This window comes from Phyllostomus hastatus, unplaced genomic scaffold (assembly GCF_019186645.2).
Source record: "Phyllostomus hastatus isolate PE091 unplaced genomic scaffold, TTU_PhHast_1.1 phas_scaffold_501, whole genome shotgun sequence".
Lineage (NCBI taxonomy): Eukaryota > Metazoa > Chordata > Mammalia > Chiroptera > Phyllostomidae > Phyllostomus > Phyllostomus hastatus.
The window spans coordinates 69,671,223-69,698,463 of record NW_025334033.1 but is presented as its reverse complement, the minus strand read 5'-3'; the positions used below and the strand labels follow the sequence as shown (position 1 = coordinate 69,698,463).

Below are 27,241 nucleotides of genomic sequence, written 5' to 3'. Positions count from 1 at the left end.
GAGTGGAGAGTCTGTGGTCTGTTCCCACGGCTCCGTGCCCTGCGGCGCGCCGGCTCTCAGAGGGGGACCCTCCCTCGGGGGACACAGAAGGAATCTCGGTAAACTTAATTTTAACAGCCTCGTTTCTTCCTGGAAATTCACCCATTTTAAGTAATCAAGTCAATGACTTTCAAAGCAGCCGTTGCCATAATCCAATTTTAGAGCATTTCCATCGTCTCTGCAAGAGCTTTCACCCAAATTTACAGTTAATCCCATCGCAGCCCCCGCCCCAGGCAGCCGCGGACCCATCTCCTGTCTCTGCCAACTTGCCTGCTCTGGGCACTTCATGTAAATGAAATCATACATTACGGGGTCTTGTGCGTCTGGCTTCCTTTGCCTAATCTGTTTGTGAGGTTCATCCGCATCGTAGAATGTGTAGCGACTTCATTCCTTTTTATTTATGTTAAAGATTTTATTTATTTTTATTTATTTTGAGAGAGGGAAAGGGAGGGAGAAAGGGAGGGAGACAAACATGGATGTGTGGATGCCTCTCGCACGCCCCCAACTGAGGGCCTGGCCTGCAACCCAGGCACGTGCCCTGACTGGGAATCGAACTGGCGACCCTTTGGTTCTCAGGCAGGCACTCAATCCACCAGAGCCACACCAGCCAGGGCTTTATTCCTTTGTATCGACAAATAGAGTTCCCCGGCATGAATAGGCTATATTGTTGTGCATCCATTTACCAGTTAATGGGCATTCAGGTTGTTTCTGCTTTTTGGTTAATAGAAATAAAGCCGCTGTGAATATTTACATGCACGTTTTTGTGGGAACCTGTGTGTTTATTTCCCTTGGATAAATCCCTAGGAGTGGGTTTGGGGGTCATAATTTAGTAAATTCATGTTTACCTGTTTGAGAAAATGCCGCACCATTTTTCCAAGTGGCTGTATCATTTTACATCTCCACCCGCCTTCTAGGAGGAAGCCCATTTCTCCACATTCCAGCTAACATTTGTTATTGTCTATCTTTTTAATTATAGCCATCCTGGTGGGTGTGAAGTGGTATTTCATTGTGGTTTTAATTTGCATTTCCCTAATGACTAATGATGTTGAACATCTTTTCAAGTGCTTATTAGCCTTTGTTTATCTTCTTCGGGGAAACGTCTATTCACATCTTTTGCCCATTTTTTAATTGGATGTTGGTCCTCTTGCTAACTTCTCCCGTGTCGTCCGGATTCAAGTCTTTCATCAGATAGGCGATCTGCAAATATTTTCTTCGTCGAAAGCTTGTTGTTTTCGTTCTCCTAATGAAGTCTCCTTTGAAGTACGAATGTTTTCCGTTTTGAGAAAGTCCGCATTATCCCTGTTTTTCTCCCGTAGATCGTGCTGTTGATGATGAGCCTAAGAATTCTCGGTGTAGCCCCAGGCTGCGAGGGTCTGCCGCTGTGTGTGTCTTGAAGGCCGTAGCTTCAGCGCGCGTGCCTTCGCGTCGGCAGTGCATTTCACGTTCACTTTGGGGTGCGGCGTGAAGCTCTAGGTTGATCTTTCTGTACGGGGGTGTTCGGTTGGCCCGGGGCCCTATGCCGAAAAGCTTGTTCTTCCCGCCATCGAATGGCCATGGCTCCTTCCCCCAAAAATCAATGGACCCTAAAGGCGAGGACTTATCACCGGGTCCCCCAGTCCAACCCACTGGTCCGTGTGTCTGTGTTTGCACTGGTTTAAAACTGTCTCGCTGACCGAGGCTTTAAGGGGTGTCCAACCTTTTGGCATCTGTGGGCCACACTGGAAAAAGAAGAGTTGTCTTGGGTCACACATTACATACGCGAACACTGATGAAAACGGATGAGCAAAAACATAAAGGATTTTTTTTTTAATTTTTAAAAGATTTTATTTATTTATTTTTAGAGAGGGAACGGAGGGAGAGAGAGAGAGAGAGAGAGAGAGAAACATCAATGTGCGGTTGCTGGGGGTTATAGCCTGCAACCCAGGCATGTGCCCTGACTGGGAATCGAACCTGCGACACTAACATGAAGGTTTTAAGTACATTTACGATTCCGTGTTGAGCCGCGTTCATCGCCATCCCGGGCCGCGTGCGGCCTGCGGGCCATGGCTGGGACGCCCCCACCAGAGTGAGTTTTGAAATGGAGACGTGAACGCCCTCCCGCTTTGGAGTCCGTTTTCGAAATTGTTTTTGCTGTACTGGGTTTGTTTTTTTTTTTTCCTTTCCATTTTCATATAAATTTTAAGATCAGCTTGTCGATTCCTGTCAAGAAGCCTGCTGGGATTTTGATAGAAACGGTGCAGGAGCGGCAGCCCCCTTAGGGGGGAGTTGCCACCTTAGCGACGCTGATTTTCTCGTCCACGGACACAGAACGCCTCTGTTTACCCGGACGGCCTTTAATTTCCCTCGGCAACAACTCGCGGCGCCCCGGCGTACGTCTCGCGCTTCCCTCATTAAATTTATCCCGACGTGTTCTATTCTTTCTGGTGCTGCTGAGCGGATTGTTTTCTTAATTTCATTTCCAGATTGTTCATTGCCAGGATACAGAAGTGCAATTGATTTGTGCGTGTGGATCCCTACCCTCGTATCTTCCTGGCACTGGAACCCCGGGCTGGGGGGCCTGGGGTGGGGCTCCGACCCCTGGTTCCGAGACAACCCTCCCGAGGTTTAGCCACCGCATGTGCGTGCTGGGGGACCAGCCCATCCCACCTCTCTGCCCCTCCTTCCCGGCCTCCGCCTGGTTTCTTCTTTCATTCCGAAGTCGTAGGACTTCCGCTCAGCTCGGTCTGTGGTGGCTCTGAGTAACGGTGGTTCTGCAGCCGAGCTGTAATTTCGATGTGGTCGTGCGAGGAAGCGAGTGGTGTTTCCCCACGCTGCTACCTGAACCAGAAGTAGCCTGGGTGTTTTCTTCTATTGTCTATGTCCGACAGTTTCTGCTTTTTTTTTTAAATTAAATTCACTTTTTAAAAAGATTTTATTTATTTATTTTTAGAGAGGGAATGGAGGGAGAAAGAGAGAGAGAGAGAGAGAGAGAGAGAAATATCAATGTGCGGTTGCTGGGGGCCGTGGCCTGCAACCCAGGAATGTGCCCTGACTGGGAATCGAACCTGCGATGCTTTGGATCTCAGGCTGCTGCTCAGTCCACTGAGCTGCGCCAGCCAGGGCTGGTCTCTGCCTTGTGAGCACTTCCTCCGTTCACATTCCCCGAGTCGCTGGGGCGGTCGGTCCCACGTGCTCCTGCCGCTTCGCTGTTGGCGCTCTGCGTGTCTCTGGTCTCCGGGGTTTCCCTGTGCCCCTGCCGTCGCTTCCTTCTTTCGTGTTAAATAGATATTTTTTTCCAGACAATTATTGTAATGCTTTTTTTAAACTCTAATTTCAAAATCATTTTTCTTAGTGGTTGTTCTGAGGATTACAATATGCCTTTTGACTTACTGTACTTAGGATTAATACTAACTTAATTCCCATAAGTGATAGAAACCTTGTTCCGATGTATCACCTTCGTGCCCTCTTCTTTGTGCTAACATTGTCACGGAAACCACACCTTCGTGTGTCGTGAGCCCTGTGATACGGTCTCAGGATCCTTGTTTCATGCAGTTACGTTTTTACACCAAGAGAAGAGTAAAAATATATTTATAATACGTTTATGTGTGCCTACGTGATAACTTCTGTGGGTGCTCTTTATTTCTTCAGGTCTGCTTGAGCCACCAGTTACAACCTAGCATCATTTCTTTTCAGCCTGCAGGATGTCTTTTAGGGTTATTTTGTTTTCTTTTTGTATGCGGTGCCGGGGGTGGGGGGGGATGGTGGTAAGACAGGTCTGCTGGCAATGAACTCTTTCCGTCTTCGCTTGTCTGGGGAGGTCTTTATGTTGCCTTTGTGTTTGCGGGGTGACTCTGCTGGAGGTAAGATTCTGGACGGCTGCTGTCGGTGCCGCATGTCACCCATCAGCCTCTGGCCCCCCTTCTTTCTGAAGATCAACTGATTGTGGCTTTTCCTGCTCTTTTTTAAAGTTTTCATTTATTTATTTTTAGAGAGGGGGTGAGGGAGGGAGGAAGAAAGAGAGAACCATCCGTGTGTGGTTGCCTCTCACGTGGCCCCCACTGGGGACCTGGGCTGCAGCCTAGACATGGGCCCCGACTGGGAATCGAACCAGTGACTCTTTGGTTCTCAGGCTGCTGCTCAATCCACTGAACCACCCTGGCCAGGGCTGCCTGGGGCTTTCTGGCACCTGAGGAGCGGTGTTGCCGCTGTCCCTTTCAGACTTTGTCTTTGATGGCAGAGCTACGTAGCGGTAACAGTCATAATCTTCGACTGTGATGTGTCAAGGTGCGGACTTCTGCAGTTTATCCTGTTAGGGTTTGTTGAGCTTGCTATACGCATATAACAATTCTTTTTTTTAATATTTTATTTATTTATTTTTAGAGAGGGAAGGGAAGGAGATAGAGAGAGAGAGAAACATCAATGTGCGGTTGCTGAGGGCTATGGCCTGCAACCCAGGAATGTACCCTGGCTGGGAATTGAACCTGGGACACTTTGGTTCCCAGCCCGCGCTCAATCCACTGAGCTATGCCAGCCAGGCTGCATACAACAATTCTTTTAAAATCAAGTTTGAGAATGTTTTAGTTATTATTTCTTACACACACAAAAAGCTGCACCTCTCACCGACGGTCTCCCATTCTTTTTGCTTTCTGCTCTTGGGACAGTTTGCGTTGCATTAGATTCCAGTGTGTCGAGTCTTCCTTCCCCAGCTCAACCCTGCCCTGGAGGCCCTCCGGTGAATTTCTCATTTCAGTTGTTACACTCGGCCGCTCCAGGGCTTCCATCCCCGTCTTTCTCATCCTCTGTGTCTCTCTGTTGAGCCCACGTTGTCACACCGGAAGTCCTGACACACAGTGTTCTCCAGGTGTCGGAGCATGTTTGCAATAGCGGGGCCCAAGTCCTGGTCCACTAAGCCTCACACCGAGGGCCGCTCGGGGACCGTCCCAGCAGCCGCTTCTTTCTCATGTGTGGACAGCATTCCTGTTTCTCCGGGTGGCTTGCAATTTCTGTGAGAAACCGGCTATTGTGGGTAACCTAACACATCTGGAGTCCGATCTGCCCTCCCCAGGGGAAGTCCCCGCATTGCCGTGTTCGCTGAACGGCTCGCCGGGCTGCATTATTTCACGTCTGTCTCCCCCGCAGTGTGTAAACACGAATATCTATGCTTTTAAAGATATATATTGGTTATATTGTTAAACCTGGCTTCCTATAATAAACTGACCCTGGGTGGACACAGCTTCACAGCCAGCAAATGGCTGGTCAGAGGCGTGGTGTGAGCGCCCTGAGCTGGTGAGCTTTCCAGCCGTGGACTGGCGAGGGGCCCATTCAAAGACCAGAGCATTTAAAAGTCTGCCTGGGCCTCCGCCGCCTGCTTGTGCGGGGGCCCACGGTCCACCAGGGGCCGGCTGGTCCTGGGCCCTCTCTGCTCTTCCCCGAACGTGCCCCTGCGCACGTCCCCGATCCCCAGACCTCTGTTGAAAATGTCTGGCCCATCTGCTGCTTGCTCAAATCAATATTATAGCCCCGGGCCCCTGCAATATTAGCCTCTCCTGATTGTTGGCGAGATAGACGGCAATTGCTTTTGACAGAGCCCCTGGAACCGGGGGCTTTGCTCTGCAGCCCCAAATTAGATCAGCCCTCCCCAGCAGCAGCAACACGGCTGCCGCACCCTCCCGGGCCTCACGTTCAACAGCACAGACCCGGCCACTGTCGGCGGCCCAGGTGCCGTGGTGCCTCTTCAATACACGTCTTTCACGTTGGCTGATTTCCAGAGCTCCGAAGGGGCTGGTTTTGACAACACCGTCTAGCACTATCATTGCTCGTAGAGAGACAGAACTTGCTGGGGTCCTTCTGACACCCCTGCCCCCCACTCAAGGCCAAGTTCAGTTGTTGCCCAGTCACTGCAGCTCTTCACGCAAAGAGGCCGGTAGACAAGGAAAGGGGTCGCCATTCCAGCTGAGGAAAGTGAGCCTGATCATCAGGAAGAGGTGGCGGGGGGGGGGGGGCGGGGGCGGGGGGGTTATTACGTCACGGGGACCAGAGACCACATAACCCAGCTTATTTTCTGGGCCTGTCCTGGTGCACCTTTGCTCCATCTGATGGTGAATGAGCAAGGGCGGCAACAACGGCCTGGGCTGTGCACGCCCACCGCGGTTCCAGAGCCCCCTGCAAGCCCCCGGACCCCCCCACAGGGCGGGGCAGAAGTGAGCTTACAGCTGTTCCTGTGGAAAGTAATACCGTACACTGTGTTTCGAGCGCTCACCGCTGTGGACCTACTACTGCCCCTCCCTGTAGGGTGCACGTGAGAGGGTCTCGGGTTTGAGACGTGGGAGGCAGTGAGTGTCCGTCACAGCCTCGAGACCAGCCACCGACGCGGGAGCAGCTGGTCACCTCGTCTACGGTCCCCTGTGCGGTTCCCCAGGAAAAGGTGCCCGTGGCCTCCGGGAGCAGCTGCTCTCGGAAACCGTGATATGAAGCGAAGGAACCAAGTGGCCCCAGGGGTGGCCTGGAGGGGACACTGTTAGGGACTGAGGCGTCCACTTCTCCAGCTACTGGGGTGCTGGTGGCTGACACAGCTGTCCGCTGAGCCCCACCGCTCACTTCCACCGTTGCCCGTGGCCGAAAAGAGACTCCTTCCTTCCCAGGGTCAAGGCCCCTGCCTGGGGCAGCCCACGCCCGAGGGCAGGTCCCCGTGTGGGTGGGAAGGCCCGGCCCCTGAGGGACAACTCCGAAAGGCCCTCCCAGCTCCTAAGCTCCACGTACAGCCATCTGAGGCCGTGGCTCCTGCGTGACCACGCAGCCCACCCCACCGTCCACTCCTGGTCCTGCCTTTCTCAGCCCATCCCTTGTCCATAAACCCCACTTAGAGTACACATCAGGGGGACCCGGCCTGCAGCAGCTGGTGTCTCGTCCTTTTCTTTTCTTAAAGATTTTATTTATTTATTTAGAGAGAAGGGAAGGCGTGAGGGAGAGATACATCAGTGTACGGTTGTCTCTTGAGGGCCTCCTCCTGGGGACCTGGCCCGCAACCCAGGCGTGTGCCCTGACTGGGAATCGAACCAGCGACACTTCGGTTCACAGGCCGGTGGTCAGTCCACGGAGCCCCACCACCAGGTGTTCCGTTCCTGGTCCGAGCCACACGGCCAGGCCCAGGACTCCTTGGGAGCCCCCGCCCGGCTCAGCCTCCCCGGCAGCCGGGTGGGGGCAGGCTGGCCGAAGCAGTGCCGAACAACCGCTCAAGGGCTGGGTGTTGTGTTTAGTTTTATTAGCTTCATTTTAGTTATCTTTTAAATCACAGTCTACATTTACCGTGTTTTTCAGACTATAAGGTGCACCCCCAAAAAATTTTTTGGGGGGAGAACAATGGGGGTGCGTCTTATAATCCGAATGTAGCTTTACATTGACATTGGTGAAATATGATGTTATTTATGTTATTAAATATTTTACCACATTTTTTGCTTCAAGAAAATTTTTTTTCTATCTTCCTCCTCTAGAACCTAGGTGTGTCTCATGGTCTGAAAAATACGGTGACCTTATTTTGCTTTAGGCGCAGGTGCATAGCTCAGCGGTTAGATAACCACACACTGTACTACGTGCTCCGCCTGCCGCTCCGCCTGGCCCCGGACGCGGTCATTGCCGTGGCACTGGCTGTGCTCCCCGGGCTGCGCTGTACGTCCCCGTGACTGTTTTTTTTTTTAATTTAATGAGTTGATAGCCGTAGAAAATGCCAGTTAATAGCAATGACTATGTCAACATACAAATTTCCACTTTTTAAATAATATTTTATTTATTTATTTTTAGAGAGGGAAGGGAGGGAGAAAGAGAGAGAAAGAGAAACATCAGTGTGCGGTTGCTGGGGGTCATGGCCTGCAACCCAGGCATGTGCCCTGACTGGGAATGGAACCTGCGACACTTTGGTTCGCAGCCCGCGCTCAATCCACTGCGCTACGCCAGCCAGGGCTCCGTGAATGGTTTTAACTACCAGTTTGTGCTTCTCGGTCCCTTCGCCTTTTCCCCCGGGCACCCTCTGGCGCCCATGGATCCGTTCCCTGTGCCTGTGTCAGTTTTGTCTGTTCATCCATTTTGGTCTTTAGATTCCACACGTCTGTGAAATAGTGCGGTGTTTGTCTCTCTCTCTCTCTCTCTGCCTTGTTTCACTTAGCATAACAACACTCTCCAGGTCCACCTGTGCTGTTGAGATGGTAACATTCCGTTATTTTTATGACTCAGCGGCATTCCAACGTATAAACATACCACGGCCTTTGCATCTGCTTGTCCGCTGGTGGACACACAGGTTGCTTCCAGGTCTTGGCTATTGTACGTAACGCTGCAGTGAGCATAAAGGTGTACGTCTCCTTCCGAATTAGGGTTTCAGGATTCTTCAGATACAGTCCCAGGCGTGGAACCACTGGGTCACAGGGCAGCTCCATGTTTTATTGGTTGAGGGAGCTCCGCACTGCTGTCCGCAGCGGCTGCACCGGTCTGCGGTCCCCCCAGCAGTGCGCTGGGCCCCCTGTCTCCGCATCCTGCCAGGACTTGCTGTTTGTCAATGTATCAATGATAGTCATTCTGGCAGGTGTGTGGTGATGTCTCATTGTGCTTTTAGTTTCCGTTTCTCTGATGAGTAGTGACTTAAAGCTTCTTTTTTTTTTTAAGAATCTTTTTTTAAAAGATTTTATTTATTTATTTTTTAGAGAGGGTAAGGGAGGGAGAAAGAGAGAGAGAAACATCAATGTGTGGTTGCTGGGGGCCATGGCCTGCAACCCAGGCATGTGCCCTGACTGGGAATAGAACCTGTGATGCTTTGGCTCGCAGCCCGCGTTCAGTCCACTGAGCTACGCCAGTCAGGGCTAAAGCTTCTTTTCATATGTCTCTTGGCCATCCGCATGTCCTCTTTGGAGAAGTGTCTACTCAGGTCCTCTGCCCATTTTTAATCAGGCTGTTTGTCTTTTCCTGGCGTTGAGCTGTGTGAGTTCTTGGTAAGTTCTGGATGTTAACCCAGTATCGTGTCACGGGCGAATACCTTCTTCCATTCAGCAGCTTGTCTTCTCGTTTCGTGGATGGTTTCCTTTGCTGCGCAAGACCTGGGAGCAGCAAGACACGCCCAGGAGACCTTCTGCATTCCAGGCATGCTCCTCCTTACCCTCCGTGAGAAGCAGCACCCCGCTTTCTCCGTGACTGTCAGCAGCCCCCAGCCAGGACAGCAAGCCCCTCTTCGCTGGCCGAGTCCGCACGGCAGCGAGTTCGAGCTTCCACACGGCGCCCTCCACGCCCTGTTTGAGGAATAACCGTGCGTCCGCGGCGGCAGCAGCCTGCAGACCCGTGGGCGGTCGGTCACGCTGGCAGTGGATGGAGGCCAAGGCCGGCAGATTCGTGCCCGGCGGAAGTATCTACTCCAGCAGAACAAGGCGCCGCCCCCTTCCCTGACCGGGGTGGTCCAGTGTCATCAGTCCGCGTCCAGATAGCTGGTGGTCCCCGGGGGGACGACATCACGATGGGACTCAGCGTTGGCCTCTGCTCCTGACAGGCTGGGCGCTCGGCCACAGCTGTGGATGGCCAGCCTGGGAGCGTGGGCGGGTGCGATGCTGAGCTCACGCGTCCCCCCTCCCCCCCGCCCCGGGGGGTGAGGAGCCGAGCGGCTGGGAAGCAGGCCTGTCTGACGCCCACACGCAGGTCGACTTGGCTGGCAAACGCGTCCCCTGCGGGGGGCACCCTGGGTGACTTGGGGAACCATTCACATGGGACACGGCACCTTCACACTCTGTGCTGCTTGCGGGGGGGGGGGTGCCCTCTTCTGTCTCCCCCAGACCAGCTCTCCAATCGTGTCCCTTCCAATCCTCTGACCACCCAGCCAGCCCGCTGGCCACGGGCCATGAACCGATACAGACCCGTCTCTCTGGCCGTCTCTCCTTCTGGATCAAACGGACAACCACAATGCAGCTGGTTTGCGGGATGCCCCCTCCCCGCTGTCCCACAGGGCTGTCCCAGGCAGTGCTCTCGCCACGTCTGCGTTTTCGGATGGCGCCCGTACTTCATACAGAGCCGTGTACCAACCACGGTGGAAACTTTTCGCTTAGCTGGGAGCTCATGGGCACTCCCTGCAAAGCCTAAGTGCAGGCTGTCAAGAAGATGGTGATTGATTTAACAAGGGATAGGGGCCTCGGGCTCTGGGTCACTTCCTCCTGCAACTTACCTCTTGCCTTGAGGTCCCGCTTGCATGTGAGGTTATACCCACTCCCACCTGAAGAGGGGGCACTGCCGTGCACGTCCGAGCTGAAGGCGTCCTGGCTCAGGTGACACCTAGTCCACCCAGGGTAGCCGAGTACGTGGAGACCTGGTTGCCCGTGGCCAAGGGTTCAGTCTCTACTAAAGCCCAGGAGCACATCAAAAATCATTTTTCAACTGCTCTCAGATGGAGAGTAGTTAGTTGTCTGCAGAGGACAGCGGGAACCAGCTCCCAAATTCTAACGATACGCCCTGTGCTTCCCCGGGGGCGGGGCTTGCAGACGGCGTCCCCATTGGCCCCTCCCACCTTGAGCACCATTGGGTCGGCTGGGTCACGTGGTCTGAGGGGCGGGGCAGCTTGGATGGCAGCGGGAGGAGCCTCCCCTAGTTCTGAGACTAGTCAGCACTTGCAGGCCGTCCGCGAATGAATGGGTCGGAGTATCACGCCCGAGGACTTCGATCGAGGTTGCCGTCCCAAGCCAACGAGCTTCTCTCCAAGTTGCGTTTCTCTCACGTAGACGGGAGGTAACAGAGGAAGCAACTTGGCCTGCACCTTGGAAAGAATAGTTCGACATGCCCCCCAAATTACTGAACTCCCAGAACTCCCGCCCAAGCGGAAGTCCCATGAACTTCTGTGGGACGTATCTCCCAGCCCTTCGCACGCCAGGGGTTTACCGACGTGTCCTGCCCGCCAGGTCCCGTCGGCAGAGTGTCGTCACCGGCCTGACCCCACGCCACCCCGGGGAAGGGGAAGACGAGCGAAGTCCCTGCGGAACAGATCGCGACAGGGCTGGACAGCGGCTGCACCTCCGAGGGGGGACGGCGGTGCTGCGCTGCTGGCCTCGCCGCCTGGGAGCACAGCGGCGCGCGTTCTTCCCCGGCAAGGAGAGAAGAAGAGGGTTTCCCGGCGCAACGGCTCGGCTCGAGGCCCGGTGTCTGCGGTGTGTTGTTGGTTTGCTTCTGCGATGAAACCACGGCCAGAAGCAGCTGCAAAATGGGGGCACCCCCTGATTCAATGTGCGATAATGACCGCCGTCCTCCACGACCCACCTGTCTTCTTCTCAGGCCAGACGGGCGAGCCGGATACAGATGCTGCAGGGGTTGCCACCCCGGCGTGGTTCAAGTCCTGGGCTGTGAGCGGGTCTTTGCGGCTGGCCTCCCGGGGCGGCTCCAGTGCCTTCTCCACGTGGGTAGAGGCGGTGCTGCTGGCTTCCACTTGGCCCTTTCCGACCACAGCAGCCCCCACGCCACCGTCACAGCGTCAACGTGGGGGCTCGGACAGCTGTTGAATGTGTTGACTTCAATGGTCCGTTTCAGAGTGGGGAGGTCACCACGGGTGGGTTCAGGGACCCCCGGGGTGTATTGAGAGACAGACCCGAGTGGCACTTCACTGACCGCCTGACCTCCAGAAGCCCCTAGTCTGACTGGTGGACCACAGCGACGCTTCAGGCCCCCAGGGGTCAGTGTTAAGAGCCAGTGTCCAGCAACCCCCGAGAAGTCGGATGAGATGCAAATGAAGCACTTAGCATTGTGCATTGTGGGTGTTGTTAGGATTGGAGACAATTGCAACAAAGGGTCTTACCTGCGAGTTGGCAAAGTGACGTCTTGGTTTCCCTAGGCGGGGGCTGGGCACCCGTGGCACCGTGGCAGGTGCTGCAGGCCTGGTGGGCGAGTGGGCGGGGCAGAAGAGAAGCTGAGGTGCTTCTCGTGCAATGACAAACGTGGGCCCTGCTTCCCCTCGGGGCTCTCTCGGACCACTCGCAGGGACGACGCAGACCGAGATTGCCCGTCTCCCGGGAGCCCCCGGTGCAGCACGCAGAGTCGGGAAGTGGACCGAAACTGGGCATGAACATTCGGAGATCCGGACGCCGGGCCCTGCCCAGCCACCCCCTAGTTCAGTGATGCTGGGCACGTGTCTTCTCTGAGCCCCAAGTTCATGACCTGTGACACCAGACGAGAATGCCGTCTGCCTCTGGGGTTGCTGAGTGAGTTGCATGAGAGTAAACATTTAAAGTACGTAGTGCACATGCCAAAACGACAAGAGGGACGTGCCGGCCGGGATTCGAAGGACGGGGAGGGGGCCCCGGGGTGCCCTTGGGGGGGTTCCAGTCGGTGCGGCCGCCGAGGAGACCAGCGTAGAGGCCCCCGGACAACGGAAACCGGAGCTGCCGTGCGACCCGGCGCCTCCCCTCCCGGGCGCTCCTCCAGGGGAAGCTCAGTCGGCACCTCAAGGAGGCGCCTGCGCTCCCGTGGTCCCCGAGGCCTCGTCCACGGCGAACACACGCGATGGAGTATTACTCGGTCACGAAAAAGAATGAAACCCAGACATTCTCGAGAACAAGGGGGAGCCCCGAGGGGCGCGGTCGTGCTGCGTGAGGCCAGGGAACGGCAGACACGGCGGTGGGATCCAGAAGAGCCCAGCTCCCAGGAACGGAGCGTACAATGGCGGGTGCTGGGGGCTCGGGTGGGGGGTGGGCTGCGGGGAGAGGCTGGGAGAAAGGCGCAGCTCCCAGTTACAAGCTGGGGGAGCCCCAGAGGTCCAGCGCGCAGCGTGGCGGCCAGCGCCAGCAATGCCGCACCGCATTGCTGCCATCGGCCGACACGCCGGGTCTTCGGCGTTCTCCCGGCCACGGAGGGGACTCGTGAGGTGCAGGCTGTGGTGGCTGACTTCACGGCGGTGACCGTTCGGCAATGTGCACCGAAGCACCACACCGTGCCCCCTGCCCACAGGCAATGCCATCGGCCCGCTGTGTTTCGGCAGGGCTTGGCCGGCAGGAGCACGGGTCTGGTGTGGCCACGCGCCGTTGTTCCCAGGAGCCCCCCTCCCGCCCGGTCCCCCTAGGCCGGGGCTTCTCCCCTGGGGCGATGCTGACATTGGGGGCTGAACAGTTCCCTGCGGTGGGGGCCGCCCTGGGCCTTGCAGCCCGGCCTCCGCCCCCCGGGTGCCGGGCGTGCCGTCCGCTGTGATGGGGAGACACGGGAAAAAAGTCGGCAGTCCTTGCCCAGTGTCTCCCAGCATCAAGACCGTCCTCAGGTGGGAGCTGCGGGACAGCCACCCTGTTGGCCTCGGTTTCCCTGTTTGTTAGCGAGCGGGTGAGGCGGAGGCCCTGACTGACTTCGAGAGCGGCCGTGGGGTCGCTCGGCGGAAAGCCCATCGGCCTGAGGGCTGCGCGCCAGACGCACGGTTTCCGTGGCAATGCCGTCCTGTCCTGCTCCATCGTATCCATCAGAGCCGCTCACCCCTGCACTACTTGTTTCCTTGATTCTTCTTACCACTTCCTTTTTTCCAAGTAAACGTTAGGATCACGTCGTCTAGTGATCTAATGTCAACCCACAGCATTGGGTTTACATGGTAACTTGGGGGACAGTTGGCAGCTTGATAACATTTGTACCTTCATTGTGGTTGCCGTTGTGAGAACATTCAAGGTCTAGTTCCTTAGGCAGTTCCCAGCACACAGACGCCCTCCTCTTCCTGCCCGTGGTTCGCGGTGCAAGGCCTTTGCGTCTGCGAGGTGGGCACGCCGGCTTCTCGTGGCCTCTATAGGCCTCTCTCTGGGGTTCGGGGGCGGACCCCCATGTCACCTCCGGTGATCTCGGACTCTCTTTTCCAGCGGCTGTGCCTCGGGACCCTGTTCCTGCCTTGTGCGACGGCGCTGGGCTCCACGTCCCAGAACAGCGGCTGCGCTCTCCGTGTCTGCTTGCTGTGTCCTCGACGGAGTCCACGCCGGAAAAAATCCCTATGTTGAAGGTCATATGCTGTTTGGGGCCTTTCGGGGGGTCACTGTGTCGGGAGGGTCCATAGGCACGCTCGTGGGAAGTAGAGCCCCCATTCCTCCCTCTCTCTCTCTCTCTCTCTCTCTCAATCCTGGTGCCCTGGTCTTGAACTTCCCAGCCCCAGAACTGGGAGAATAAAGGCCTCTGGCTGCAGCCGGCAGGTCCACGGCACTGTGCTCCCATGGCCCACGCTGGCTGAGACACTGCTCCTCTGCAGATGGGGAAGGGGACCAGGAGACAGCAGGTGGCCTCAGGGACAGAGTTAGGGGTGAGGCAGGCCTCTCGGACCCTCCAGCCGGAGCCCGGGCCGCTGTGGAGCGCCTGGCCCGGCCTGCCCCTGGGTTGGGCTGACCAGTGGGACCCTAACCGTAGTTTCAGATAGCAGTTTGTTTATGGCACTAAGGAGATAAGTACTTTTTCCTAGTTTGTTTAGACTTTGAGAAATTGGAAGTGCATTTTATTAAATTTCCTCTGGCATCTATTGAATGGGTATTACATCTGTTTTTCTTCTTTCAGCCTAGTTTTGGGCTGACACTTGGTCCTCCCTCCTGCGTGCGTCTTCCCTGGTCGCGGTGCAGCCGTGCCCCGGCCAGACCCACTCCTGTGGGGGGGGGGTGGAGTGGGGGCAGCAGAGTCCTGGGCCCTGCCCAGCCAGCTGTGAACCTCTGCCCCCCACTGGGACTTGGGGCTGGGTCTCGGCGGCCCGTTTCTTGGGTGGGTGGGTGTGGGGGGGCAAACGCTTTCTCCTGCAGCCGTGGGGGTGGCCCCGACAGAGACGAAGCCACGGGCCTGAGGCCACGAGTGCACGGGGATTGCTGGGAGGCAGCTCAGCAGCCACACCCGGCCCCGGGGCCCAGGCGGCTCTGCGATAAGTCTCCCCTCGGTGCCTGTCCGGCCGGCTCCTCCCTCCTCACTCCCCTTCAGGGCCCTTCTGTTCGCCGGCCCCCGGCTCCTACGGCTCCCGTCTCCCACGTGGAGCTCACGGGGCACTTTCCCAGCCGGCCCCCCAGGCTCTGGGCCCCGTGCACGGGCCCCTCACAGCAACGGCCCCCACTAATGTGTGTCCCCCTCTCACCCTGCCCCCCCGACATCCGGAGCCTCACAGCCAGGACCACAGGCCTCCGAGCACCCCCACTCCCCACACAACAGAAGCCGGGTCCCCGCGTCGCGACGCTCACCGCCCAGCCCTGCTGCCGGCTGTCCTGCTGCCCGTGGGGCCCAGCAAGTGCCCGCGCTGGCTGGACCGTCCCCCAGGCGTCTTCGCCTGGGTCGCCGGGTCGCCTGCCCGCCTGCCCACCCCCTCAGTGGGCTGCGGTGACTCCAGGGACCCTCTCCGCTCCCACCCTCCCGCGTGGTCGCCAGGGCTCACTCTCTGTGGGCACCTGTGTTCACATTGACTTGTACTGGCTTTCCCAGAAAATGCTCTATCTGGTCAGGATTTAAAAAAAAAGTTGGCTGCTTTCTGTCTGTTGTTTTATTGAGGAGTTCTGTTTCTCCGGGAGGGCGGGTGGTAATTCTGCTTTGTTAACTTTGTCGGGGTTCGTCTTGTCCTGACCTCTGCTCCACAGTCGTGTCTCCAGCCCGGGGGTGCCCCGGTCCATCCAAGGGCCGTGTGTCTGCACCCCAGGGCAGGCACGAGGCTGGGGTCCGCCCCGGTGTCTTCTCCCAGGTGCACCTCAAACCCCCCTGGCCGCAGGGAGGAGCGTGGGTGCTTAGCGTCCCCCTGGACAACCCATTCCTCTCGTGGAAGCTTCTACATTTATTATCTCAACATTGGCACCTCATGTTCCCAGTTTTTGAAACAGTACCCATCTCTGACGCTGTAGCCCCCTGCTTGTCCCCCACGTGCCCCCTGCACCAATGAGACCCCCACCCCCGAGTGAGGCCAGGCGGGAGACCAGAGCAGACCCGGATGTGGGGGCAGAGCGGGGAGGACGCCCAGGACACCTGGGCCCGGCTGCACCTCTGGGGGGTGGGGGCAGTGACCTGGCAGAGGAGGGGTGGGCAGTGGCAGGAAGTGGAGGGGGGACACCCACCCTGAGGGCCACCCCCTGGGCCAGCAGGGTGCGGGCCCGGACGGACGCTGCTTCGCCCTGCCAGGAGTGGGGGGCTCTGGCCGGCCCCTGTGGAGTGGGCACGAGCCACCCGGCCACTGCATGGGACCTAAAGAGGGGGACTCCGCCGAGCTGAGCGAAGGAGCCCGTGGCCTGCTGGCCCCTCCCACTGCGTGCAGGGCCCCGGGCAGGGGAACCAATGGGACGCACGTCCCTGAGGTGTCGCCCTCGAAAGGCCGCAAGCCCCCTGACTATCAGACACCTGGACAATTCCCCCTCCACTAGGTCCTGGAGGGCCGGGGGGCCAATGTGGAATCTTAGACCCCAGGGCCACTACCCCCAGAGTCCTGGGCAGCACCTGGTGCCTGGAGAGAGCTGGTGGGAGGCTCTGCAGAGAGACTGGGCCAGCCCCCCTCAGGCCGCCCTGCTCACGGGTCGCTCCCCGCACCCACCCACCAACAGCCACCATTCCAGAGGCAGACTCGGGGAAGGGGCCGTGCAGGCCCTGGGGGCGGGGGCAGGAAACTCCGGAGCTGCTGACGCTCAGAGTGTGGTCTGGGGAGGGGGTGGGCGCGCCCTTGGCCTCCCCGGCTCGTGGGACGGGCTGGCTCGTGGGCCACAGCAGGGCCCCCGGAGGGTGAGCCCTGACCCCTCGTGCCCATGGGCAAGGACAGGCGTAACCACGACACACGAGAAACCACAGATACATCAGAAGCCCTTGGTTTTTGTTTATTTTTCAATAAACAAAGTTTTTTTGCATGTCTGGGCAGAAGTGAGTGGAAAAGCCGAAAAGAGCGCCATCGACATTGTTTAAATTTGGGGGTTACAAGAAGATAATCACGCCTGCTCCTCTCTCTCCGTTTGGGGCCGAATTGGGGATCGTGTCGCTGACAGCTGTCTTCGAGCTCCTCCGGGACGTGAACTACACGCTACCCCAAACACACGCTCGTGTGCCTGGGCGGCCGGGGTCCCGACACTCTCCGCAGAACCGGGGTGCCCCACGGAAGGTGGGGCGCCCCGCCTCTGCGTGGCGTGAAGACCGTGGCGAGGCACGGACCTGTTCTGATCTTGCGGGACGTGTGCGGGTGGGCACTGCGGAATTTGGGTGGGGCGGCCACATCGGGTGCTGGCAAAAATTTGTGGTGTGGGACGTGAGATGGTCAGGCCCTGAGGGGAATCCTCCGCCGCTCCCACGGCGGCGTTTCACCTGCAGTGCGCCTGGCTCCCCGAGCACACCTGTGCGCCCACCCCCTCCCAGACTGGCCCAGCAGGCGCCTGGAAATGCTTCCTGATCGAATGAGTGGCGGATGGATCGATGAGGTGGTGGGGGGGTGGCCGAGGAGAAAGTGGGGGGTCTTCTCCTCGTCACCGGTGGATGAGGCTGTTCTGCACAGCACGGAGCGCGGAACGGTGGCGCGGGGAATTTGGTCGTTTCGCCCAATCGCAGAATTCCAGGTTTTGGGGGACGGGATCAGAACCGTGAGCTGCCTCGGATCAAGGTCTCACGTGAGAGAGGCCAGGTGGGGGCTGGGCGCCCACCTGGCCCATGCCAACCGTTCTTTTATTTTTTGTCTTTTTTGAGTTTTTCTTAAAACAAACTCAAAATGGGATGAGATGTCGACTCGAATGGCTTGTGGGGAGGAGGCGGGACTCGGGGTGAGGGCTGTCGGAGGCTGGGGTGGGGTGAGCTGGGGTGGGGGCGGGGCGGGGCGGGGCAGGAAGCTGGAGTGGGGCAGGGCTTGGCAGTGGTGGCGGATTTGGGGATTGAGGGGAACTGCAGGGAGGGAGGAGGGGAAAGGCGGGTTGAAGATGGGGAGGGACTTGGGGTGAGGATGGGAGTGCCTTGGCAAGGGGGTGATGGGACTTCAGGGTGATGTCACCCGTCAGGGACGAGGTGACAAGGGTGGGCTCTTGGGGCTGGGATGACGGAGAACTGGGAATGATGGGGACGGTGGCTTGGATGGGACATGAGAGGTCTGGGGAGATGACCATCAGACTTCGAATCAGGACTGCAAGGGACTACTCAACGGTGGTCCGGTGGCTGAGGATGACAAGACCCATGGCGGCGTGATGACGGTGACGCATGTGGCATGTGTGGGGTGATCTGAATGACCGAGATGACGAAGGTGATGAGGACTTAGCAACAGACACTTGGAGCAAGGTCAACATGGCACATCGTACTCAAAAAACCTGAAAGTCTTGATTCCTGTCCAAAAAGTTTACGAAGCAAAATAGTCCTATCTGGTACCCAAGGGCTGTTTCGCTGCCCAGCCCGACCAGCTGGGAAGCTAAACAGAGCTCTGTCCCATTTCCTTCTATTTGGACCAAAAAAATAGATACTCTTCTTAAAAAAGTCAAGTTCATGATTCAGAAACTGGCTAGGTCTTTCAGGATCTGAGGCTTGTTAACTCAGCAACACAGACAGTCCCCGGCCGTGCAGCCGGGCCCGGGTGCACTCTGGACACAGAACTAGAGGTGCCCCACGGCAACAGTGTCCACTAAAACCCTGTGCAACCCTTGGGAGGGCTGTGCTGCTGCTCAGATCTCGCCAGGGGCACTTGTGGTTCGAGGGGCACTTACATTCCAGGGGGTCTCGCTGATCGACAGGGTGGGAGGTAGGTCAAATGTTGGAGCTTTGGGTGGGTGGGTCGCTTAAGTGGCAACTCGGAGCTGCGCGCTCTGGCTCAGAGCAGCCAGCTGTCCCCAAGTGCCAAGGGGCCGGGAGACCCCCCGCTTTGGGAACTGCAGCTAGGGGCAATCTCAGGATGACAGCTGTATGTCAGAAGAGGCCGAAACCTGTGGACCCCAGGATGAGACGTGGTCTTCATCCGGTGGCCATTGGCAGGGTCTGGAACCGGTCTGGTTCATGCCCCCCATCGTTGCTAATTCAGAGTTTAGACAAGAGAGGACCTTTGTTTGATGGTGGCTGTGTTCAAGCCCCTCCCTGGAGAGGGGCGCAAAGGTGGGCCCGGGGTGGGGAGGGGGGCTCGCCAAGGATGACACAGCGAGTTAGTGGCGGGGCGGGGACGAGGTCCCGGCCCCCCAGCAACCAACCCGGGGCTCTCTCTCTGCCTGACACGTGGCCGCTGCACTCTGCAAAATCTCAAGCCGATCGCAATGAGCTCAGGACGCAGATGTTGGTCTGGAAGTGAGTGCGAGTCGGACGTGGAGTGTGAGAACTAACGAACGAAGGAGGGCGTGGCCCTGGTCACAGTGGTCGGTCAAGCTCAGTGTGTTGTTTCAAGGACCCTGTGGCCGAGACCCCTCGGAGAGAGGGACGTCGGCACAGAGTCCTGGCGCAGAAATCTTTTTGTTTTTGGTCTTTTTGATTTTATAAGAAAGTTAGCGTTTAGAACGACATACTATCTCTGTTACTCGTTTGGAGATTAAATTCGTATTATTTTTTTTTATCATGCATTAAGAGAGAGAAGGAGGCTTTGTTGTGGCATCGCGGCGGTCACACAGCAACACAGAGATAAGAGAGGGGAGCGCAGCGGTCACGGGGTCGGACGCGAGTGCGCGAGCATGCCGCCACCAGGGATGGGAACAGACCGCGTGTAGGCGAGTAGCGGGAGCCGGGCGGGGGCACGGGCGCAGGCGCGGGCGGGGGCGGCGGGAGCGCTGCTGCTTAGATCTCCTCGTCGCTGGCCTCCTTGAAGGTGGTCATGTCGATCTTGTCGGGGAAGATGATGTTGACCGCCAGGTCTTCCCCGCTGTTGTACTGCAGCAGCAGCTTCTTCTTCTTGTTCAGCATGTGGTTGTAGCGCAGGTTGGACACCCAGGCCTCGCACTTGTTGAGGAAGATGATGCCCATGGTGCCCAGCACCACCAGGCTGGTCAGCACGCCCAGGATGGTGAAGCAGATGGCCTGGCCCTCGGAGAGGAGCGGGGTGCTCTTGTTGAGCTCCCGCATGGACACCTTGAGGATGCGGTGCTCCGGCTGCGCCACGGGCAGCTCGTGCACCCCGGGGGTCAGGCGGTAGGGCAGGCCGTGCCCGCTGGGCAGACGGGTGACCTGCTGGGGGCCGGCCGCGCGCTTCCTGCCGCAGACGGGGCCCGTGAACTCGGGCCTGCACAAACACTCGAACCTCACCTGGGAGTGCTGCAGGCAGGTGCCCCCGTTCAGGCACGGGTCGGAGGCGCAGTTGGTCACCGGGCGGCTGCAGGTCTTGTCCACGAAGCCGGTGGGGCAGCGGCAGCGGAAGTCACCCCCGATGTCGGTGCAGATGCCTTGGTTCTCGCACGGGTTGGGGGTGCAGCTGTTGGCCACGATCTCGCAGAAGTTGCCCGAGAAGCCAGGGGGGCACAGGCAGGAGGCGTGGGAGGCCTGGCCGTCGTCGTCCACGCAGGTGCCGCCGTGCTGGCAGGGGGAGCTGCGGCACACCAGGACGTGGGGTCAAGGCCCGGCAGGGCTGCGCCAGGACGGCGGCGCCGCGGGCGGGAGGTGAGTGGGCGCTGCTGGTGGGGGGGTGGGGGGGCGGGGAGGCACCGGGCACTGTGACCCCTGCCCCCACACCCGGGTGGGGTGTGCACCTCTCCACCCCGGAACCCGCCTGCCCTCCTGTGCCGAAGCCCGACTCCTCTCCCACCTCTATGCCGCCTCTCCAACCAGAGACCTGCCGATCCTCCTGGACTGGCAGGGAAACGGAGGCTAGGAGAGGCAAAGGCAGCGATAACACGGGGCCGGGGGAGCCCCCTCCTGGGCTGGGTCCCTCGCCACTGACTGTGGCCCCCTGCTGTCGCCACCCCAATGTTATCTTTACTTCTGTTTCCAGCAGCTCGAGGCCGCGGGTCACTGTCCAGAAACCACCAGGGACCCGCGGAGGGAAAGGAAGGTGCACTCTGTCTTGGCCCGCCTGAGCGCTTGGGACGCAGGCTGCACCGGACCGGGGCTCGGAAGGGCTTTCAAGGCCCTGGGCTGTATGTTGACAGGCTAGTTCAAGTCCGTAAGATGGAAAAGCAAAACCTGTTGGAGGCCTCGCTTTGCATTTTCCCTTCCCTCTGAGGAGCAGGCGTGGTGCTGGATGGCGCCTCCTCTGAGGACTGACCCCCCCGATGCTCAGCAGCGGCCCTTTAGGGCGCCGGGCGGCTCTGGGGTCTCCGCACCCCCCGCAACGCCAGGGCCAGAGCAGCTGGCGTGGCATTCTAGCTTCTGTGTCCTCAGAGGACAGGGCACCCCCGGGCCCAGGCCTGGGCTCTGGGCTCAATTCCTGCTTCTGCCGAGAGCGCTCCTGACCTCCAGGTGAGCCCCTTCTGTGGCTGAGCACACAGGGGCCAGAGTGGCCGGGCTGCCCAGGGGGCCCTGGCCTGGGCAGCAGAGAGGGCCGTGGCCATTGGGTGGGCTGTGCCCACCGCCCAGGAGTCCCAGAGGCCTCCCCACTCCCGTAGCTGACAGCCAGGCCCCAACCCCGGGCCCTAGGGCTTGTCCTCCCCTCCCTTGCCCTGCCCCACCCCGCCCCCACGCTGGCAACAGCCCCTCCTTTCTCTGCAGCGCCCCCAGCCTAGCAGTGGGATGTCCTTTCCTGAGACATCCCAGGAAACCCACCCCCAGAGGGCCCTGGTCCCCCAAACCAGCCCCTAAAACAGGGTGACTGCGTTTCCCCCCAACAGCCTTGGGCCCTGCCAAACTCCGATTTTTTTAGATCGCCTTTAGAAAATGACGCCGCTCCGAGCTCCAGCTCAGGGTCCCAATCTGCCGCCATTCACACACATCAGCACTCGGGGACAGCAGGGGGACAGGAAATCGCCTTCAGGGTCATTTTTTAAAAACGTGGAAACGACACCTCCCCCGTGGAGGGCAGGCGGCCCCCCCGGGGGGCTAGGAGCGGATGAGCACTTACTGGGTCGTTGGTCTGGCCCCAGGTGGGCCGGCCGGGCTGAAAGGGGCTTTGGGGGAGGGAGGCCGGAGCCAGGAGCAGCACCGTCGGGAGCGAGCTGAGCTAAGCTGAGCTAATGGGGAAGGACGTTTACCCATTGATCTCGCAGGGCCCGTCCTTGCTCTGACAGTCCTTTCCCGAGAACCCGGGGGCGCAGGAGCACTCGTAGGTGCCGTTGCCGCCATCCACGCAGGTCCCGTTGTTGGCGCAGGGGGTCGAGGCGCAGGCCCGGGCGTCTGGGGGAGGGGAAAAAATCAGACTTCGTCACCCCCCTCCGCCAGGGAGGCGAGGGGGGCCCAGAGGACACCCCTCCAGCTGGTCAAGGAGGGACCCCAAGGGGGCTGCCTAGATGTCTCTGTGGCTACTGCCAGTGCTCACCAAGCAGGGCCCCGAGTAAGAGGGTACAGGGTGACGACCCCCCAGACCCTGGACAGCCAGCTCAGGGAGCTGAAGGGGCTTCCTCGTGTTCTGTTCCCGGGGAAGGGAGGTCCGAGCTGCTCACTGTCACTCGCCCCAGGACACCTGTCCCCTTTTCCTGGGCAACCACACCACCCCTTAGGTCCCTGATGCCTGCCACCTCCACCCAGGTCGGTACATCCACCTTCGCCTTTGTTGTGGGGGGCTGCCACGGCGGGGGTGGGGGTGGGGGGGCCAGTTAGAAACCCCAGAGGCCCTGGCTCAGAACACGGAGGGGCCCCCCATAAAGAGGCTGCAGCGTCTCGCCGGGAGACGGCGAGATTAGAACTCTCGAGACCCCGCCGGGGCGGCGTGTTTCCATGAACACGGGTGTGTTCCCACCGCCTTTCGACACCTCCCGTCACGCACACACGCGTCATTATCCCGGCCCAGCGAGCCGCGATGAGCCGAACAAAGGGGCCTGGGGCGGGGGCTCCGTGACGGGCGCGGCCTCGGCCCCCCGCCAGCGGCAGGGGTCAGCCCCTCCCCCCTCCCCAACGGTGCCTCACTTTCCCCACTCACGCAAGGAGGGGCCCTCCCCGGCTGGTCTCCGCGGGACCCGGTGGCTTTGATTTTTATTGCCAAACAGAAAGCCAGGGCCAAGCGCAGACACAGCCAGTTCCGGCAGATGGTGGGGAGGGTCCACACAGGTACAGACTCTCCCTCTGTTCCAGGGACCCGCTCCCTCGTGGCGGGGAGAGGGCAGGCAACCAGCGAGGAGAGGCCTGCACGCCAGGCTGCTGGCCCATCCCGAGCCCAGCTGGGAGCAAGGAAACAGACAGAGGGTGTATCGCTGGGGGGAGGGGGGTGCCAGCAAGGCGGGGGCACCCAGAGCCTCTGCGGCCAGCTCCCAGGCCCCTGCCCCGGCCCTGCGGCCACCTGGGAGTCTGCAAATGAGGCTGGAGGCCAGCGGCCACTCCACTCCGGCCCTCCCAGTACCACGTCCTGGGCGCACAGGCCGAGGCCCCCTGTGCTCAGAGGATGCGGCCTGTGGGGGAGGGGGCGCTGCGGGAGCAGCAGCTGCCGACGGTGACTGCGACACTCGCAGACCGGCAAGACAAGGGACAAGGGAGGGGGGCCCCTGCAGTGACCCGGGGAAGGGGGGCTCCTGCTCTGGACCCAGTGTCCTAAGCTGAGCAGTGGGAGCCTTTGTCAACCCGGCGGGTTAGTCTGGAAACCCCTGGGGTGTCCTGGGCTTCGACACCACACTGGGTGGGCTCCCAGGCTGAGCGACCCCACCCCAGGTGGGGCGTCTCAGGGACCCTCCGGTCCCCGGACAGTCAGGGCTGCTGGGAGGCTGCCGGGCTGTGACGAGGGCCAGCAGGTGAGTCAGCTGCGGATAAAATGCTGCGCCACAGTGGGGGTGGGGCTTCAAGGGCCCAAGCCTGCTGCGGGGGGAGGGAGGGAAGGAGGGGGCGGGGGTGGAGGAGGGGGCTCGGTTCTGAAAGCTAGCTGCCCTCCGTTTTCCTCCTCAGGGGAGCCGGTTCAGAAAGCCCGACGAGAATTAACCCCGAGCAACCCGTTGGCCTGCTCCGAGCCTCAGTCTCCCGGCTGGCCTCCGCCAGCTAACGTTGGGGGCCGAGGGACAGAGGCCCTTTGGCACCGCCTAGGCTGCCGGGCATTTTTTGAGGACCTCAGCCTGCCCAGGCTTCCGGGCGGGTTTTGCCAGATGAGCATGGGCTCGGGCGCACGTTGGCGGCCTGCACACGCAGCCGCAGCCAACTCGCGATGCTCAGGGTAATGGAGTACAGAGAGTGCGCATCCACGGATGGAATCAACAGATAACAACACCCACTGCCCGGGGCCGCTCTCCGCCTTTCCCAGCCCCCTCCTGCCCCCGCCTACACCTTAGCTCTTCTGCCACAGCCCCCCCCCACCCCCCTGCTCTGTCCTAGGGGCTCTGCCCCAGCTCCTGCCCCCCACCCCTCAGCACGGAACCCCCACCCTCCTGCTGTGGTCCGTTTGTTTGCTTCCTGTGGCCTCCTCACAAGAGTCCGCCCTGGGAATCTCTGGGAGCCCCAGTTCTGCAGGGCCCCCTGCCCCCTCCACCCAGTCCTTGCCACTCCCTGAGCTTCAGTGACCCGGGCAGGTCACCCCGGTCTGCGGTCCCCACCCACTCAGTTTTGTGTGGTGTGTGTTGACTTTGTGACTTTACTCCACAGGCAGCTCCCTGCCACCCCCACCCTGGTGCCTCCTCTGGGTGCTGGGTGCAGAGGGGGCAAGTGACACCCCCTACCCGGGAGCAGGCTCCTGCGTGTAAGGGTATAAATAGATCATTACCACACAGAGCCCCCGGTGGGCTAGAATGAGGGGGGGCAGGGGAGGCAGCCGGGGCAGAGGGCGGTGGGGGGAGGGCGCGCCAGGGCGGGGCGTGTGCCCACCTATGTCGCAGAGGCCGCCTTCCCAGCCTTCGTTGCACACGCACTGCCAGGGCTCCACGCAGAGTCCGTTCGCACAGCCAGGAGAGGTCACACACTGGTCACACAGGGGGCCCTGCCAGCCAGGCTGGCACCTGTGGGGGTAGGGAGGGGCGTTGGAGGGTGGGCAGGGGCGAGGGAGGATCTCAGGCTGCTTCCTCCGGGGCCAGGGCCCCCGGGGTCTGCACTGCGCTAGGCCGGGGGGGGGGGGGGGGGACACACCCAGGGGCAGCCGCAGGGGCTCCCTGAGGTCCCAGGGTGGCGCTGCCTTTCCCTGCAGTGGTCTTCAAGGGTCTCATCCTGCGGGGGGGGCGTGGGAGGGGTGCTCCCCTCCAACCCCTTCCAGGAAAGCAGACAAAAGATGTGGCTCTCCCCTCCCTCCCCCCACCCTCTCCCCTCCCTCCCCCCACCTCTCCCCTCCCTCCCCCCACCTCTCCCCTCCCTCCCTCCACAAGTCTCCTGCAGTGGCGGGGGTGGGGGGGTGTTAGGAAGCAGTTTGGTGCAGCCCAGTGACCAACGCCCCCCTGCCCCCTGCCCCCTCCCCTCGTTTTCTGCCTGACACCTGACTCCTCCTCGGGGCTCTGCCCCGGACCCCCACCCGATGCCCCTGGGGAGCCACCCCGTTACCTGCAGACATTGTCCTCCTCGCAGAGTCCGTTTTGGGGGTGGCAGGCCGGGAAGCATTCAGCTCCTGGGGCATGAGAGAGGTTACCCCACTCACCCCACAAGGCCTCAGAGGCGGAGGCGAAGCCCACAGCCTCCCTGGAGGAAGCCCACACCCTCGGCGGCCCCCCCCCCCCCCCCCCCCCACCCCCCCCCCGGCCTGGCACACAGTAGGCACTTCACACCCGCCCACGCGGGCAAACTCTCTGCCGTGCTCCTGGCTCTGGAGGGACCACAGAGCCTGGCCTCCTCCTCGGAGGCAGGTCAGAGGCCTCACTCCCCCCAAACGAAGTACGTAGGAAGTCTCCGGTCCTGACGCTGGGGGCGAGGAGGCCGAGGGGGGCGGACAGAGACCCCGGGGCGCTCGGCCACACCCTCACTTTTGCTAAGTGAGCTGAGAGGGGGAGCAGGTGTGGGGGTAGCCGTCGCTGGGAAAGCCCAGACAGGTCCACCTGGCAGCCCACAGGTGGGGCGCTGGGGTATGTTTGAGGGCTCATCCCAGCGAGGCCACGCACCTGGGGTGAGTCACTGGACGCCCCCTGCCCCGCACTCCCCGCAGGAAAAACCACTGCGCAAGGGTTTTGCAGGGCTGGCTGCGATTCTGACCCCCAGCTGAAAGATTTAAAGATTCTGACACCCTGGTAGACACCTACTGTGTGCACTTGCCTCAACCTGCTCTCCAGCTCCCCGGGCAGCCCCCTCCCCCAGAACCACTGGTGCAGTGGGGGCGGGGGGCCCGGCGGGAGGGGCGACTCTCTCACTGTCAGAGACGGATGGCCGCCGCAGACAGGAGTGTCGCAGCCCCTCACCTAGAGAGACGCCACGCAGGAGGGACTCGGGCTGGGCCCTTGGTTGGGAATTTGAGGCTACCACGGCCAAGTCGCCCCCCGCAGCCCCCACACACCTGTATCCCAACGCGCACACAAGGACCCCCAAAGTTGCACCACAGAGCCTTTTCACAGAGGACTCCCATCATCACCCCGTTTCTCCATACCTCCTGTCTCGGCGCACCAACACCCCTCCGAGCGCCACTTCTGCGGGGCGGGAAGGCCCTGAAGGGTCCCACGCATCCCCTGCATCCCGGGACCCCAGGGCCGGGCTTGGCATGCAGTGGGTCGGAGAGAGGGCGAGGCAGGCATAGGTCGGGTCTTAGGGTTAGGAGGGACGGGCGGGAGTTGGGGCGCACGGGACGGGGCGCGCGGGGCACCGGGCGGCCGGGGGGCGTCGCAGGCTTCCCCAGAGGGGGCGCGAGCCAGGCCGCCGGGGGGCTCACCATGGGAAGTGTGGCCGAAGGCCAGCAGGAGCAAGAGGACGGGCAGGAGGGCTGCGGTCGCGGTCATCGCGGGGCGGCCGAGGTCGCGGTCCCGGGATTGGCGCGGGCGCGGGTCCGGCTCCGGGCGCCGCGCTGGGCTTCTGGTTGCGGACGCGGAAGGGGGCGCGGGTGCGCAGCGAGGGGAAAGCCAGGGCTGCACCGGGCTGCGCGCTGCGCTCTCCAATGCCGCCGCCGCGGAGCTGCTGCCGCTGCCGCGCGCGCCGCCCTTTTCGTACCGTCGCCCCCCCCCCCCGCGGCCCCCGCCCCCGCCCCCGCCTTCGCGCGCACGGGGCCGGCGCCGGCCAGTCCCGGTGACCCCCCGCCCCTCGCAGGGCCGCCCCCCACCACTGCAGCGTCCGGAAACCGGCTCGCTCACGCGGCGCACTCTTGGCTAGACGGGCTCAGGTACCCCGCGTGCGTAGAGCACGCGTTCCCAACACAGGACGGCAC

The 27,241-nt window shown here is 60.4% G+C and overlaps 1 protein-coding gene across 1 annotated transcript; it reads right to left on the bottom strand.

Moving 5' to 3' along the window:
• Positions 1 to 19,695: 19,695 nt before the first annotated feature.
• Positions 19,696 to 26,819, bottom strand: DLK1 (delta like non-canonical Notch ligand 1). Its single transcript, XM_045823682.1, has 5 exons — positions 26,753 to 26,819; positions 25,444 to 25,507; positions 24,781 to 24,911; positions 22,038 to 22,179; positions 19,696 to 20,440 (listed from the first exon to the last, which is right to left on the bottom strand). Exons 1-5 carry the CDS (start codon positions 26,817 to 26,819, stop codon positions 19,696 to 19,698), a joined length of 1,149 nt encoding a protein of 382 aa, XP_045679638.1.
• Between the last annotated feature and the right edge of the window lie 422 nt (positions 26,820 to 27,241).